General features: G+C 39.5%; 1 protein-coding gene across 4 annotated transcripts; it reads left to right on the top strand.

The window, feature by feature from the left end:
- Positions 1 to 1236: 1236 nt before the first annotated feature.
- On the top strand, positions 1237 to 16920 carry LOC141775380 (uncharacterized). 4 transcript variants are annotated; one of them, XM_074648687.1, is made up of 12 exons: positions 1237 to 1328; positions 6166 to 6337; positions 6410 to 6565; positions 8592 to 8728; positions 9290 to 9441; positions 9584 to 9772; positions 11215 to 11304; positions 11417 to 11506; positions 11606 to 11728; positions 11976 to 12107; positions 16450 to 16566; positions 16678 to 16920. In XM_074648687.1, the coding sequence occupies exons 1-12, from the start codon at positions 1316 to 1318 to the stop codon at positions 16786 to 16788; spliced, it is 1482 nt and encodes a 493-aa protein (XP_074504788.1). In that variant the 5' UTR covers positions 1237 to 1315; the 3' UTR covers positions 16789 to 16920. The 4 variants fall into 4 exon arrangements, with proteins under 4 accessions (XP_074504788.1, XP_074504792.1, XP_074504790.1 ...); XM_074648691.1 differs by having other exon boundaries at positions 1256 to 1324; XM_074648689.1 differs by lacking the exon at positions 1237 to 1328 and adding an exon at positions 4522 to 4676.
- Positions 16921 to 17013: the final 93 nt, after the last annotated feature.

Here is a 17013-nt window from a genome sequence, read left to right as displayed (position 1 = left end):
ATAAATATGCTTTACTGCTGAAAGCACTGTTGCCTCAGAGGATACTTCAGACAATCAAAAAGTCACCTCAGGATTGAAAAGTGAATATAAAATGTTTTATCCGCAACGTCTGGTTCTTTTCTGCACAAAAAGATTCCCAAATTTCCAATTTAAATTCTCTTTGGGATCCAAAAACAAACTGAGCTTCTCTTTTTTCCAATCAAGTTGCCATGAAAACAAAAACATAAATGTCCACCCCCGACACAGTTATCAGGAATGTGGATCTTTCAGATCAGTTTGAGGAGTGCCTCTGGTTTGTTCTACATTTTATCGTAAGTGTGTCATGCAGTGTGAGACTCGCATCTTATCTCGGCCTCGATACACTCTGGTCTAGGTCTTGACCTGGTCTCGGTTTAGGTGGTCGTGACAACACTGGTTAATGTGGCTTTGGTCAAAGTCCTAGTTCTTATGTCGGGGTTTAACATACACCAATGAGATTCGTCAAAATACCTACACTGGTTTTCACAAGCCACTCTTCCTGCACACTTGAAAATCCAGTTTGAGATCACGATGAGCTGAGAGTTTATACTACTGGCCATAAAACCAGTAGGTATACAACGTCAGACAACAAACGATCGCACTTTCTCTCCCAGGACATGGTGTAAAAATATTACATCAGTTTAAGAAATTAATCTTTCACAACAACCGTGTCAATATTATCACTGTGAGTAATCATTTACAGGCTCGTAACTGCGGTGAGAGATTCAGACTTGGAAATGCTCCTCCTCCAACTCAGTTTGTTCAAACAAAACATTGGTCTCTGATAGCTTCTGAAGGTGCATCCTCCTTCTCATCAAACTGTCAAGAAATATTTCAGATCTTACAACTTGTCTTATGAATTAGCCTGTGCATTTTTATTTATTTTTATTTTTGATATAAATGTGCTGCTCTGGATCTCAGGTCCTGCCTTATTTTATGAATATTGTTTTTCTTAATTATTCGATTTAATTGTTGGTTAGCCTCTGTGTAAGCGATAGGTTCAAGACAATCACACTCCATTTAGTAGCTGCTCTGAAGCTTTCTTCTTCAGGCGATGGCGTTGCCCAGTTGTCATGGAGCTGTAGATTTTCAAATGTTCTTTAAACACTGCTGCGTGGATCAAGTGGTGAGATTGTTTTATTGTTTCCAAGGTCACAAATTAATTTTCTCAATACATTATACTGTATATAATTCTTCTTGTTTCTTTAATTGCCACAGCATGAATCACACACTGGGCACTGATTCAGTTCCATAGAGATAACACAGCTGAGGAAACACCCACCACAAACAAAGTCAAATGGACAGTGTCAGTGAGTATAAATACACAACCACCACTGAACTTGCTGAAGTTAACATGAACCGCGATGAAAATTCATAAAATTTTAGTTACATGTGGGTTACTGTAAGTCGTGCATGACTTGGTGACACCTGCCGTATCTGTACCCTATTCTGTGTATAGCAGGTATGGGGACTTTCTGGGACACTATCTGTACCAAAAGTCTCAGAAAACCCCTCCCACCTGCTGACCTCACCCAGTTCAGTCTGGTTACTATGAACTTTGGTTGTAGTTGGAACTGAGCAAAAGTCAAACACAAACAATAGATCACACATTTGCACTTATGCACAAAATTCCACACACAGGTTACGTACTGCTTTAGTACCAAAAGTCCTTTCTCTCGTGTTTTTGTTTTCTCTCTCTTGAAAAAAGAAAATTTCTGCTTTTCATTCATTTTATAAATACATTTATTTATCTTTGTATTTTTTTTTTTAATTTTAGAGTTTGACCAAAGTGTTGCTTCCTATTAATTAAATTGCATTGACGGCAAACATTTTAATTAAAAATCCATCAACCAATGGAGTCAACCAATATTCTATTTTCTAGTTTTTTAATTTCTTAATTTCTTAATTTTTTCATTTGTCCTTGCTCCTGCTAACTGACACTTTTGGTGTGGGGAATGTGTATACAGAAGAAGACACAGTAGACCAGAAGGAATTGTTATTGTTGTGGAAAGGATGTGATCCCTCACTGCTTTACCCAGCCCTTTCTCAGGCACCCATTAGCGTCTGTATGAGACGCACTGGGCTTTCAAGCTACTACAATGTAAACCCATCGGCGGCAATAGTAAACGCTGAGAATTAGTGGTCGGGGAGTGTGGAGACGTAGTTTAAAGAGTGAAAAGACACACAAGGGGCGGTTGGGAGAGGAGGTGGATGGGTCAAACAAACAACTTTATTAGTCCCGCAGTGGGGAAATCTGCAGTGTACAGCAGCAAAGGGGATAGTGAGAGAGAGTGGAGCTAAGTACAGCCGAATGCTGAATAAGACATTTTTAGGTGACCAAAAAGGTTATAATTAACTTTTATGAGCTGAAAAGACACTGTGAAAGAGTTAAAGCTGTAAGACGAAAACACAAACAACTCCCAGACCAAACAAAGCCGTGGTAGCGACCTGTCAATCACAGGGTCGCCCCGCCCTAAAGTATACTGTGTTTATGGTCTATCTGACTCTAAATGGGACCATAACATACTAAATGAACATCATGCTGTATTGAAGAAGACTTGAAACTAACGATCGAGACCATAAACTCATGTTTACAATGTTTACTGAGGTAATAAATCAAGTGAGAAGTAGGCTCATTTTCTCATACACTTCTATACAATCAGACTTCTTTTTGCAACCAGAGGAGTCGCCCCCTGCTGGCTATTAGAAAGAATGCAAGTTTAAGGCACTTCCGCATTGGCTTCACTTTTCAGACCCGGAGGTTCCCCATTGAATAGAACATGTTTACATGCTTTAATGTTCAAAAAACACTTTACTTTTCTCATACCGGCTGAGCTGTAGCACCTCTTCACTTTCTGTCACCCTCACGCGAGCCGCTTACCTCTCGGCTGCGTCTCCCAGCAGCAACAGACAGTGAAGGTGATCTATTGACAGTATATGAACATCATACCAGCAAGATTACTACAGTTTCCATGTCTAGACATCTGTAGAATATGTCACTGACCATCAATATTTTACACTTCCTCTCTAGATTTCAAAATAAAAGGCCTCTAGCGTTTTTAGTGCACAGAATCATGCATTCGTTAACACAATGCTTTTATTCTGAAATACTCTAAATAAAGCAGTGGTCTACTTGCAGGTTTCCATCAAGTTAATATAGTACAGGCTTTTAATTTTGTAAACACTGTAGTAGTCATAGCAGAAACCCTACATATGCTATAAATATAATAGACTGGGTTAATAGGTTATAAGAACATCAGGTGATGGGCAGTATTTTTCCGATGCTCTCTCTCTCTCTCTCCCTCTCTCTCTCTCTCTCTCTCTCAACAAACACCACGTAACTTTATTGTTCTTTCTTTTAGAGGTGTTATTTAATTTTTTTTAAAGATATTTAATAATAATTTTCGTTTTCTAAAGGTTAACAAATAACGAAACTGTTTATTTTGCTTTGTTTTATAATAATAATAAAAAAAAAACACTTTACTTATATTTATCATTCTGAAATACTTCAGGTGTTTTTCTCCATCAAGGCGCAGTTCAGCAACAAGGTGGTGAAAAGCTCCAAGTTGTCTGAGATGTCGGAACATCAGCATTTATAATGTAAATTGCTGTCCCGCCCCAGATGTAAATTAAGTCGTTTTCGATAAAAGCCGCAACCTGGAATGCTGTAGAACAGGAACCCGAAACCCCCTGGAAATGTTGTTTAAAACTGTGCCAGTCAAAGTGAAGAGGGATTGCTGTAGGCTCTCTCTTACTACTAATGTATTTATTTATTTTTTTGTATTAATATATAGCCCACAGAAATCCCTCTTCACTGTCAATGAAGAGGGATTTATATATATATATATATATATATATATAATATATAAATCCCTCTTCACTGTCAATGAATCCCTGTTCACTGACAGAAAAGAGGGATTTATATGGGCTATATATTAATATTTATGTATGAATTTATTTGCTTGTTTTTAATAATATTTACAAATTACCACACAGTTCTTACCCTTTTTTGTCTTAAATAAATATAAATCACATTTATTATGAAGTTAAATGGCCATTAAAAGGCAAACTCTATGTAGAAAGAAAAGGCTGTCAGCAACAGCAAAAACACAGCTGACAGGTAGCTGAGACGCTCCCGAGACCTGGGTAACTCGCATCTAGGCATGACGCGGCCACGACGTGACGCTGCCGTCAGGGGAGCCTGAAGCGCGCTGTGTGGCCCGAGCGTTAGGTATTATGCAAATGTATTACTTGGTGACATCACCACGTTATAGAAGGCATTTCAGGCAGATCAGGAGCAGTGTTTCTGTGGGGGAGAGTAACTCCCTTTGGTGTGGACTTTGGACTTTGTAACTTTGCAGATCTTTTACACAAAAAACTATATAATATAATATATATCACACACTAAAGGAAAGGGGAAAAGCATAACAGGTCCTCTTTAACATTTATTGTGAGGGCTCAGCAATCATCGCTCTTCACCTTAACAGCGTGGAGGTTTTCAGCTGCACCATGAGGCAATATTGCTCAATCAGAGCCGCATGCCACGGGACATTTCCTGCTTGTGTCAGCACAACTGAGGCGCGGTGGATCGGGAGCTGCTGAGGGGAGACTGCCGCTGGGACACACACCCCTTCACAATTCAACAAAAACTAACCATTGTGAATGTACATCTCTCAAATACTAGCTTATCTGGGGCTGACAACACTCAGGTCTTTTATGGGGGGTATTAGCCCATGTGTGCACACTGTCAGGGGAATAAACGTGCTTGTGATAGACCACAGACCCTTGCCCTCATATGATTATTCATGTGCACCTCCTCCCCTGCCCTGACCTCATGTTGGGCGCATCCTAATGGTCAGTTTTCCACCTGCCGACCAGCTCCTCACTGTGTCGTGTTATTTAAAGAGCACTCACACACGCTGAAACGCTGTCAGAGAGGGGTTTCTTACCCTCTTTTAATTAATCGTTAATTGCCAGACTACATTGGAAGTGTAGAATCATTTTACAATAAGTTCAAATCAACCAAAGACCATCATGGAAAAAGGTATGAGCATTTTACTGGCGTGAAGATTTGATTGAAACATGTCTTTTAAGCCTGATGATGCAACCGATGTTTGGACTTTGTTGGAGCAGCCACATGTTGTTTTGTGCAAATTGTTCACTCAGCTGGTGGAAGTAATCCTGTTGGAATGTGTCAGTGGTTTGAAGTTTTCAGTTGTCAAATGTAGCTTTGGTCTGCCTGAATGTTACCCTGCAGTCAGTGCTTAGTGCGTAACCAGGTAGAGGACTCTGAAGACTTTTACCTCAGTTATCATCTTTTCACTGGTTGATTGGAGGTTAGTGCCCTTTACGCTGTGCTGCCGGCAGCTTAGCAAAGCATGACTTATGAGGTGTCTGTGGATGTAAAGCAACAGCTGATCAGGGAAGAACCAGAAAAAAAGTTAATTTTTTAAGTTTGTCCTTGATTAAATGTTACTATAATTGTTGTTGCTGTTGCTCCTTTTTAATATCTGCTTTACAAACCAATGGCTTTCTGCAAAGTTGATTAATGACTTATCCAAATATTTGTAGCATTTGGGGTGTTTTTTTGCCAAATTTAAAGTTACCATGTTATGCATTCGAACTCCCTTTTAACAAAGCAAGTAAAACCTGTCATGGAAGTAGAAATACTGCATTCCCTACAGACAAAAGCATGCAAAACATCTGAAACTGTGATGGAGAGCAAGTGAAATTTGAAAATGCTGAATTCTGGGGAAATCTACACAGGATAGTAGCCGTGTGTGTGCCACATCAGTGTATTGTTTTAAGATTGCTTGCTCTAACCAGACAAATGGTTAATCTGTGTTTGAAGATTTTTAGCTCAAAAGTTATGTCAGATGTTATTGATAAGATATTGAATACTTGTTTGTTTTCTGAACTACGTGATAGATGATTCACAGGCAGGGGTTCTTGAACTCGAAGAATTTCTGAACTCAGAGATAGTAGTAGTCTTGTTCCTTTTATTGTTTGACCAAGCAGTAACAAAGTTATATACAATTCCTCTTCTTGGTCGTCATCCTCCTGTAATAATACATATCGTATTAGTAGTTTTATTTGTGTCCAGCTGCCTTGTTGCTAATCTAATGCGGACGCCTGTGTGCTTCACAGCTCGTAACAACATGACAGAGTTTTGGAAGGAGCACTCCAAGGACGCCACGGTGGAGGAGATGATGCTGGACTCTCGTGCCAGGGAGCTGACCCAGCACGAGCTGCCCGAGATCCTGTCCCTGCTGCCCTCCCTGGCTGGATCCAGGGTGCTGGAACTGGGAGCTGGCATCGGGTGAGTGTACAGCTGCATTAGACCGTCTGTAGTCGTGGATGTGTGTATATTTATACTGACGTGTCTCTACAGTCGTTACACCAGCCACCTCCTGACTAAGGCCGGCCATGTGACGGCTGTGGACTTCATGGAAAGCTTTGTGGAGAGAAACAGGCAGGACAATGGTCACCATAGCAACGCTACCTTCCTCCAAGCTGACGTCACAACGTTGGATTTCCCCCAAAACAGGTGTGTGAGATATATTCTGTTTAGAAACACTTTTATATCTTAAATTTTTGTGTGCTGTAGGGTTGGCAGTACCAGTCTGACGATCAGTCCACATACTTTAGTCCGCACTAAAATACCTCAACTATGGGATGGATTGCAAGTTGGTTCAGACATTCATTGTCCACAGACGATGAAGCCTACTTACTTTGATGATCCCCTTACTTTTCCTGTTGCGCTGCCATTAGGTTGACATTTTTGGGATTTTGACTGAAATGCCTCGACAAATGCTGGATGGAATTTGGTACAGACAAGTTTTCATTTATCACCATCATCCGGTCAAAACATTCATTTGACTGCTGATGTTAGCATCTAGCTGACTACAGCCTCACAGTGCAACAAGCGTGGTTGTAGACTCTCTCGCCACGTGCACAGCTTCACACGTTGGATTAAAACAGGCCGCAAGTCATGTATTCTGATGGAGGATGAATGACAGACAATATTGTACTTGTACCCCCATAAGATAAGATATGAAAAGATAAGATAATCCTTTATTAGTCCCACAGCGGGGAAATTTGAAGAATTACAGCAGCGAAGGGAGCAGTGAAAACAACAAGAGATATAATAGTAACTGGAATGGCACTCGGAGAGCGCAGACCTCCGCCCCCCTCTCCATTCAGCTTGCGCCATCATCCACGTGTATTTTTGTTTATGTTGAGATCAGCTGTACGTATCGGAGCATCGTAAAACACTTCATTCAAACTGGACAGAAACAAAATAAAACTCACCTAAACTGTTGTCGTTACTCTTTCCAACAATCACCAAGTGTGCTTTGGTCGAACTCAACTAAAATTTCACAGAGTTTAATGTGAAAAAACGCAGAATCTACAGTTTTCGCCCCCCACCCCCCGCTCTCTCTCTGTCTCTCTCTCTGAAGGGAGAAGGCGGGGTCATGCATCATCAATGCGTCATCAGTTACACTGCGCATGTGTTATACCCAGAGGTCTTAATGTTCTGGCTGATCGTAATGCTTAAAAAAAATCCTGAATCCGGACCATGATCCGGATCGCCACCAAACTCTAATGGATTGTTCATTGTGCCACACTCCACCCCTCCAACTAATTTCGTTCAAATCCATCACAGACTTTTGGAGTAATCCTCCAAACCAACAAACCAACAAACCAAAAAACCAACACCCGTGAAAACATAACCTCCTTCCTAGGCCTTTGGCCTTGGAGGAGGTAATTAAGCAATAAGGTAACACTTTATAATAACCATCATTTATAAATGGTAAATTAATATTTATTTTACTGTTAACAAACAACTAAATGATAATTGTGTGTTTAATAATTATTAGTAATGCTATAATTTATGTTTTTTAACAGTTTATTGTTGCACATATTATAACATTTTATATACTATATTAAGTAATTGTTACAACAATAGATTGTTAATAAATAGTTTACTAATGTAATCGTAATGTCATCGTTATCGTCTCCTATCAGCTATGATACAGTATTGAATTTATGAACTAATTATTTCATATTACAAACATTGTAAATGATCATTTCATTGTTTGTTGACAGTGAAATAACATTTAACTAAGTTTATTTAACTATCAATTTACCATTTATTAATAATGGTTATTGTAAAGTGTTACCAACAATAAAGATATAATAAATAAGTAAACAGTATAAAACAAAATATAATAGTAAACAGAGTGAATGAATAGTTGGGTTCACATTGTTGCACATATGAAATGTTGATATTGCACAGAATATTGAACCTTAATATTACACAGTGGTATATAATGATATTGCACATGAATGAGTGAATGAATGAATTGTCATTTTTTTTAGTGTGTGCAGTCTATTGGAAGCAGTTTTGACTGTAGAGTCTGACAGCAGCAGGATGGAAGGACCTTACAGCCGTTGGATCCACTGGCCATCACTGGATATTTCCAAACCAGACTACTGGCTTTATTTGGACAAAGGAAAACAATTTTAGCTCTTTATTATATTTGAATATGTCCATTCATTGCTCCCCTCAGCTTTGACTTCATCTTCTCCAACTGGCTGCTGATGTACCTGAGCGACGAGGAGCTGAAGTCCTTCACAGAGAAGGTGCTGTGCTGGCTGCGGCCTGGTGGCTTTCTCTTCTTCAGAGAGTCCTGCAACCACCGGTCAGGTACTGAGCTAACAATAAAACGTCCACATCTCTCCTTTCATCAATAATAAACATTGATTAGAACTTAAAGGTGCTTTTGACAACACTGATAACATTCAGCCACAAAGATGTCACACTCTCCCTCCCCCGTTCCATTGCATTCACTTCACAACATGTGGTTGCCAGTTTGTTGCACAACATGCAAATGTTATGGTCATGAGTGGAGTGAGACTCGTATGATATCAATGCCGTTATACTATTGGCTCACAAGCCTTTTTAGAAGTGGGAACCAGACGAGATAAACAAAACATTCTTTTTGGACCCGTCAACAATTTCTTTTAGGAAAAGCCATACTTTTATTCGGCACCTTTCTAAAAGCTCTGTGGATGTATTATTTTTTTTTAAATTATTTGTCTATATATAAATTGTATCAATAAGACCTTTAATCTGGCTCAAGAAATTGAAATAGGAACATATACGCTGCCTTTCTCAGTGAATTATGAATGCTCAGCAACATCAGCCAATATGTTTTTCTTAACAAATAGGAGAAGGATTCATTTTAACTTGTAACTTTGTACCAAGGTGACTCCAAGAGGGACTTCAACCCCACCTGCTACCGCACTGAGGCACAATACAACCACATGGTAACATCACAACAAATGGAGACGCCAAAGGGGGGCCAAACGTTTGGTTTCGACATTGTGTTGAAAAAGAAAGTTCAGGCCTATGTTGAGGTAGTTATTTAAGTCTTCTAGTAAAACTTAAATAGAAGGACATATCAGTGTGTGATGTAGGTGTGAGGATGGGCGATTAACCCTCTCCTTTCTCCCCTCCACTCCTTGATCCATCTCCATCCTCCTCCTCCTCCTTTTCCAGATGAAAAACAACCCTAATCAGATCTGCTGGCTTCTGGAGAAGGTTTCCCGCTCCTCGAGCACCCAGACCGGATTCAAAACCTTCCAGCAGTTCCTGGACAACCAGCAGTACACCAACCGTGGCATCCTGCGCTACGAGAAGATGTTCGGGGCTGGTTACGTCAGCACAGGCGGGCCCAGCACCACCAAGGTACGATTAAAAGTCTGGAAAACACCAAAAGACATTGGCTGGAAGGAATTAATAGGATACAACAAGAACACTGAACAAAGCAAGTGAAGTGAAAAGCAGCAAATACATGACTTATGTGTCTGAAGTTGATGAAATAAATGTACTCTCTTCCACTCAGGTCCACATTGAAATTAAATTTGCAACACGTATTCAAGCCACCCTCAGGATGAATAACAATAACCGTTAACCCTTCGTCCAGTGCCATCAACAGGTCAAGATTCCAATTTGTCCAATACTGGTTTATGATCAATAACCAGCTAAACTAATGGCATTCCCATCAGCCTCAGCTGCACTTTGTTTTGTTTACTAATTAACAAATGTTTGCATGCTAATATGCTAAAATAAGATGGTGAACATGCTATAAACATTATACCTGCTTAACATCAGCATGTCAGCACTTTCATTGTGAGCATGTTAACATGTTGACATTAGCGTTTCCTAAATGCAGCCTCACAGAGTTGAAAGTGTGGCTGTAGACTCTTCTAGTCTTGCTATCAAACTAATGACCTTCAGCAGCAACCGAACCGGCCTCCCCTTTATCGTAGCAGCTTTATCAGCGGATACTCCTCTCCCTTCCTGCTTCCTCTGCTCCTCTTTCAAAGGTTCCATTATCTTATTGCTAGGGAAGCTGTGCTTTCTTTCACTTATTTTATTCAACATTATTATAGACATGTTTCCATGACTAAGAAATGTGAGGATATGACTCATATGATGTGCGTCATGAAATGATAGAAATATTGAAATTGACTCTATAGCGTAAAACCACAGACTGTATATAAGAAGTGGGCGTAGTCACCATGACGTCACCCATTGGTTTGTGGGCTGCCATTTTGAAGCCTTGAGTTCAGGATTTTGGCTGTCGCAATCTTGTTTTTTGCAACCAGAAGTGACATAAGAGGATGGCGCTAAGGACAACCGTACACTGAATAAGACATTTTTACATGACCAAAATGTAAAGCATCCCCTGCTTTATGGTCTATTTGACTCTAAATGGGACCATAATTTACTAAATGAACATCATGCTGTATTGAAGAAGACTTGAAAGTAGTGATTGAGACCATAAACTCATGTTTACAATGTTTACCGAGGTAATAAATCAAGTGAGAAGTAGGGTCATTTTCTCATAGACTTCTATACAATCAGACTTCTTTTTGCAACCAGAGGAGTCGCCCCCTGCTGGCTATTAGAAAGAGAGCAAGTTTAAGGCACTTCTGCATTGGCTTCACTTCTCAGACTCGGAGGTTGCCCACCACGTGAAACCTTCACTACTCATTATCTTTATCCTAATCCTCCTTATTTCCCCAACAATTGAGATGCCGAACAATTAAAGACAGACTTATGTAGCTTTATCTCTTAGGACTTTGATTAAACCAAAGAATGAATCCTTTTTTATGTGCTGACAGGAGTTTGTGGACCTGCTTAACCTGAAGCCCGGACAGAAGGTGCTGGATGTTGGCTGTGGTATTGGTGGAGGAGATTTCTACATGGCAAAGGTAAGAGCCAAGGAATCTGGCAAAGTTAGGGTGACAGTAATATTAATGATTTTATAATGATTATAATGATTGAAAAGACTAAAGTGATGGCGATGTTTCTGTTACTTTTCAGACCTTTGGAGTGGAGGTGCTTGGCCTTGACCTGTCGGACAACATGGTGGACATCGCCATGGAGAGGGCGATCGCTGAGAAACTGCCATCAGTACATCTAAATATCCCCTTATCCTATTGGTTTAAATACCACAGAAAATAGTTTGATTAATGTTTGTTTTAATCAGTAATGGCATGCGCTCTACCTCAGGTCCAGTTTGAGGTGGCTGATGCCACTAAGAGGTCGTTCCCAGAAGGTTCCTTTGACGTGATCTACAGCAGAGACACAATCCTGCACATAGAAGACAAGCTGGCCCTCTTCAAATGCTTCCATGTGAGCATTTTCTCTCATACTTTTAAACAGTAGCATTATGTCTTTTTATTGCTTTCCAAACCTCTGTTTTGAATTAGTAGCTTGGAAAGGAAATCTGGCAAATCTTACAAAAACACATGCAAAAACTAAATGAAAACAATTTCATGTCATCTACATATTTCTTTGGGACACTATTGCCTTTTATGTGACTTTATCCGGGCTAAATTTCCTGCCTTATTTTTTCATTCTCCATGCTCTTTGTGTCCAGTCATGGTTGAAGCCAGGTGGCAAGTTGCTCATCAGTGATTACTGCTGCGGGGAGAAGCCCTGGACACCGGTGTTCGAGGCCTACGTTAAACAGAGAGGCTATGTCCTCTATACACCCTCACAGTATGGCAAGGTAAATATACAGTACAGCCTCATTATGTAATAGTTTGTGAAAGGATTACACTGCCCTATGGGGAGTTCGGTCCTCTTTACCAATATGCGACGAGAGTACACTGCAGTGTCTGTTTGCACATCGTCAGTAGATAAATATGTTGACTGATAAGTTGCAAGAATGATGAATACAGAAATGCCAAAGATCAGTTGCAGTGTCAATATTTCATAGTTTGTCCACCAGATGGCACTTATAAGTAAGTTTTTAAACTGTGAAATGTCCTGCTCCTCTGCCCAAATCAACACATATATATATATATATATATATATATATATATAGTATATACTGTAGGTAGAAAAGAGATGGATATAAAATATATACAGACGTAGGCAAAGTTGTTGGTAACGTTCCGTCAAAGAGAGAAAAACTCACAATGGTCACTGAAATAACTTGAAACTGACAAAAGTAATAATAAATAAAAATTCACTGAAAATTAACTAATGAAAATCAGATATTGTTTTTGAATTATGGTTCAGCAGAATCATTAAAAAAACAAACTAATGAAACTGGCCTAGAAAAAAATGATGGTAACATTAACTTAATATTTTGTTGCACAACCTTTTGAGGCAATCACTGCAATCAAGTGATTTCTGTAACTCTCAATGAGACTTCTGCACCTGTCGACAGGTATGTTGGCCCACTCCTCGTGAGCAAACTGCTCCAGCTGTCTCAGGTTTGAAGGGTGCCTTCTCCAGACAGCATGTTTCAGCTCCTTCCACAGATGTTCAATAGGATTTAGATCCGGGCTCATAGAAGGCCACTTCAGAATAGTCCAATGTTTTGTTCTTAGCCATTCTTGGGTGTTTTTAGCTGTGTTTTGGGTCATTATCCTGTTTGAGGACCCATGACCTGCAACTGAGACCAAGCTTTCTGACACTGGGCAGCACATTTCGCTCCAGAATGCCTTGATAGTCTTGAGATTTCATTGCACCCTGCACAGATTCAAGACACCCTGTGCCAGATGCAACAAAGCAGCCCCATAACATAACCGAGCCTCCTCCATGTTTCACATTAGGTACAGTGTTCTTTTCTTTGGATGCTTCATCTCTTCGTCTGTGAACATAGAGCTGATGTGACTTGCCAAAAAGCTCCAGTTTTGTCTCATCTGTCCAAAGGACATTCTCCCAGAAGCTTTGTGGCTTGTCAATATGCATTTTGGAAAATTCCAGTCTCGCTTTTTTATGATTTGGTGTCCTCCTCGGTTGTCTTCCATTAAGTCCACTTTGGCTCAAACAGTGACGGATGGTGCGATCTGACACTGATGTAGCTTGACCTTGGAGTTCACCTCTAATCTCTTTGGAAGTTGTTCTGGGCTCTTTGGTTACCATTCGTATTATCCGTCTCTTCAATATGTCATCAATTTTCCTCTTGCGGCCACGTCCAGGGAGGTTGGCTACAGTCCCATGGACCTTAAACTTCTGAATAATATGTGCAGCTGTAGTCACAGGAACGTCAAGCTGCTTGGAGATGGTCTTATAGCCTTTACCTTTAACATGAAGGTCTATAATGTTCTTTCTGATCTCCTGAGACAACTCTCTCCTTAGCTTTCTGTGGTCCATGTTCAGTGTGGTACACACCATGACACCAAACAGCACAGTGACTACTTTTCACCCTTTAAATAGGCAGACTGACTGATTACAAGTTTGAAGACACCTGTGATGCTAATTACAGGACACACCTTAGTTTAATATGTCCCTATGGTCAAATTATTTTCAATCTTTTCTAGGGCTACCATCATTTTTGTCTAGGCCAGTTTCATCAGTTTGTTTTTTAAAATGATTCTGTTGAACCACAATTCAAAAGCAACAGCTGATTTTCATTAGTTAATTTTCAGTAAATTTTTATTTATTATTACTTTTGTCAGTTTCAAGTTATTTCAGTGACCATTGTGGGTTTTTCTCTCTTTAACGGAACGTTACCAACAACTTTGCCTACGTCTGTATAAATGTTTTTTCTCCTCGTTTCCCATCTCAGCACTGTTGGCGATCTAATAAATGCATAAAATGCCCTAAAAGATTTTTTTTTAAAACACAAGTTGTAGTTAATGAGCTATAAAACACAATATAACGAGTATGGTCCTTTAACTGTTTGGCCTGTGTACATAAAAGAAGTTAAGCTAAGATGTCAAGTTAAGATAAGATCTTCTGCTATTAAATAAATAATACAATAATAATAATAAACTACAATGTCACTCGCAGAGCGCATACCTCTGCCAACGTGTGACTTTAAAAACAGATTACAGCTCTCAGCTGGCGGTTACATGAGGTGGGTGGCTTATTATTAACACGGCGTGTTTCCGTGTAACGTATCGCCGGATGCCTCTCTCTATTTTTTTTCACAGCAATATAAAATAGATATTAGAAAGGGAATTACGACCTGATTATAAATATTATATTTAGATAATCAGAACCTTTTGAATTGTGTGTTTTTATGCAAATGACCACTACAGATGGCAATAACAAAGTACAGTACTGTGTAGGCTACAGTACCCTCCCACTCCTCAAAAACAGGGCTCCCCCGGAAGCTACGGTGTAATTTGAACACTGTAATTTACCATGTATGTAATGTTTTCTATGTAAAATATATTGAACATTGAATTACATCAGATATAAAATGTTATTCCTTCATTTAGCGAAGAGATTTAAAAAGTAACGGATAATATTTCTGAGTGCCAGACAAAAATATATACTTATACTTTTTCACTGCCTGCCACTGTGGCAGGCAGTGAAAAAGGTTAATTTCAGACCCTGGTCACGCGTCATCAACGTGTCATCAGTTACACTGTGCATGTGTTATACACTGTGGTTTTAATGCTCAGGCTGATCCGAATTCTTAAAAATATTCCTGAATCCGAATCATGATCCGGATAGCCACCAAAGTCTAATGGATTGTTCATTGTGCCACACCCCACCCCTCCAAAAACTTTTAGTAAAATCCATTGTGGACTTTTGGAGTTATCCTGCTAACGGACAAACAAACCAACGCCGGTGAAAACATAACCTCCTTCCCAGGCCTTAATTTTGTCATACCTGCACCTCCCAACTGATGGATTCATATCAATTTGCCTACCAGGCCAACCGGTCTGTTGAGAATGCAATCAACATAGCACTCCACCACACCCTGCAACACCTGGAATCACCTACACATGCATCCTGTTCATAGACTTCAGCTCTGCCTTTAACTCCATCAACCCACTCAAAGTATTCACCACACTTTTGGATATGAATATTGACCTTGCCATATTCCACTGGATCCATAGCTTCCTGTGGAACAGACCACAGAGGGTGAAGGTTAATAACAAGGGCTGTCAATCGACTAAAATCACAATATTTAATCGCGATGAATCACATGATTGTCCATAGTTAATCGCAATTAATCGCAATTGAATCACACATTTTTTTATCTGTTCAAAATGTACCTTAAACTAAGATTTGTTGAATATTTAATACTCTTAACATGGTAATGGGCAAATATGCTTGCTTTATACCAATGTATGTATATATGTATTACTGGAAATCAATTAACAACACAAAACAATGACAACTATTGGCCAGAAACCCTCACAGGTACTGTATTTAGCATAAAAAAATAGGTCAAGATACCCCTTTGAAAATGGCCATGCCAGTTTTTCCTCGCCAAAGTTAGTGTTAGTTTGGAGCCTTATTTAGCCTCCTTCCCAATAAGCTAGTATGACATGGATTCCTTAGGTTTTCTAGTTTCATATGATGCCAGTATCTTCACTCTAGCTTTAAAACTGAGTCCGCTACAACCTTAAAATCAGAAGTTGAGTTAATGCGTTAACGTGTTATTATCACTTTGACAGCCCTAATATATAATATATAAAATGTTATAATGTGTGCAACAATAAACTGTTGGAATAGCATGACTAATAATTAGTAAACATTATTAATCATCGTTTTGTTGTTTAACAGTAAAATAACTATTTACTCAGTTAACCAACTAACTTTAATTAACTATCAATATACCATTTATAAATGATGATAAAGTGTTACATCTTATCTAATCTAAGGGTTGCATACTTTTCAACAAATCCTATGTCAGTATTAAAAAGCCCCTTAACAAGCCTGTCATGTTTAGATGTGTGTCTGCACACCAGACCGATGTGTCAAAGGTTTGTTTCTATATTGGGTAACTTCTAAAAAGTCAAAGTCTTCTGTACAGACTGCACAAATAGTGTGTCACTGTGCACTCAGTGGATATGTTGCTGATGTATTTACTACCTTCCATCAGCTGGTGGTGCTGTTCCCCCTCTACTTCACCCCTTCTGTCTCTCCTCCTGTAGTTCCTTCAGGAAGCTGGTTTCTGCAATGTCCGGGCAGAAGACCGGACAGCCCAATTCATCCAGGTGATAAAGACAGAGCTGGAGAATGCCGAGGTGATCAAGGATGAATTCATTCAGGTTAGCAAGCACAACCTTTCAACCTAATGAAACCAACTGAACCTAAATTCCTCTCTAAATTCTTTGGATGACTGCTCATCGTACCTGTCCTCTGTCCCCTGGCCCCTGCAGGAGTTCTCTGAAGAGGACTATGTTGAAATAGTAAATGGATGGAGGGAAAAACTGGGACGTTCCAACAGTGGAGACCAACGATGGGGCCTCTTCTATGCTACAAGGGATTGAGTGACTGCACTCAGATAATAAAAGAAAAAAAAAGTAGTGATTCTTTGCTTATTGTCTATGCTTTTGTCTTTGATGAATTGTTTGTTCAAACTTAAAGTTACAGCAGCACTTTAATTAAAGTGTGGGAATGTCCATGTGCTGAGTGAGCATTTATATATATATATATATATATGTATATATATATATATATATACACACCTGTATAGCCTACAGTAATGTAGTCTC

This window comes from Sebastes fasciatus, chromosome 10, assembly GCF_043250625.1.
Source record: "Sebastes fasciatus isolate fSebFas1 chromosome 10, fSebFas1.pri, whole genome shotgun sequence".
NCBI classification, from domain to species: Eukaryota; Metazoa; Chordata; class Actinopteri; order Perciformes; family Sebastidae; genus Sebastes; species Sebastes fasciatus.
Note: the sequence above shows the minus strand (reverse complement) of the source record. Positions and strands in the feature narration are given on the sequence as shown.

Excerpts from the sequence above, each read along its gene's own strand:
- LOC141775380 (XM_074648687.1), top strand. Across the intron at positions 11,305-11,416 it reads GAGATTTCTACATGGCAAAG|ACCTTTGGAGTGGAGGTGCT; the intron begins GTAAGAGCCAAG and ends GTTACTTTTCAG. Across the intron at positions 12,108-16,449 it reads CACCCTCACAGTATGGCAAG|TTCCTTCAGGAAGCTGGTTT; the intron begins GTAAATATACAG and ends CTCCTCCTGTAG.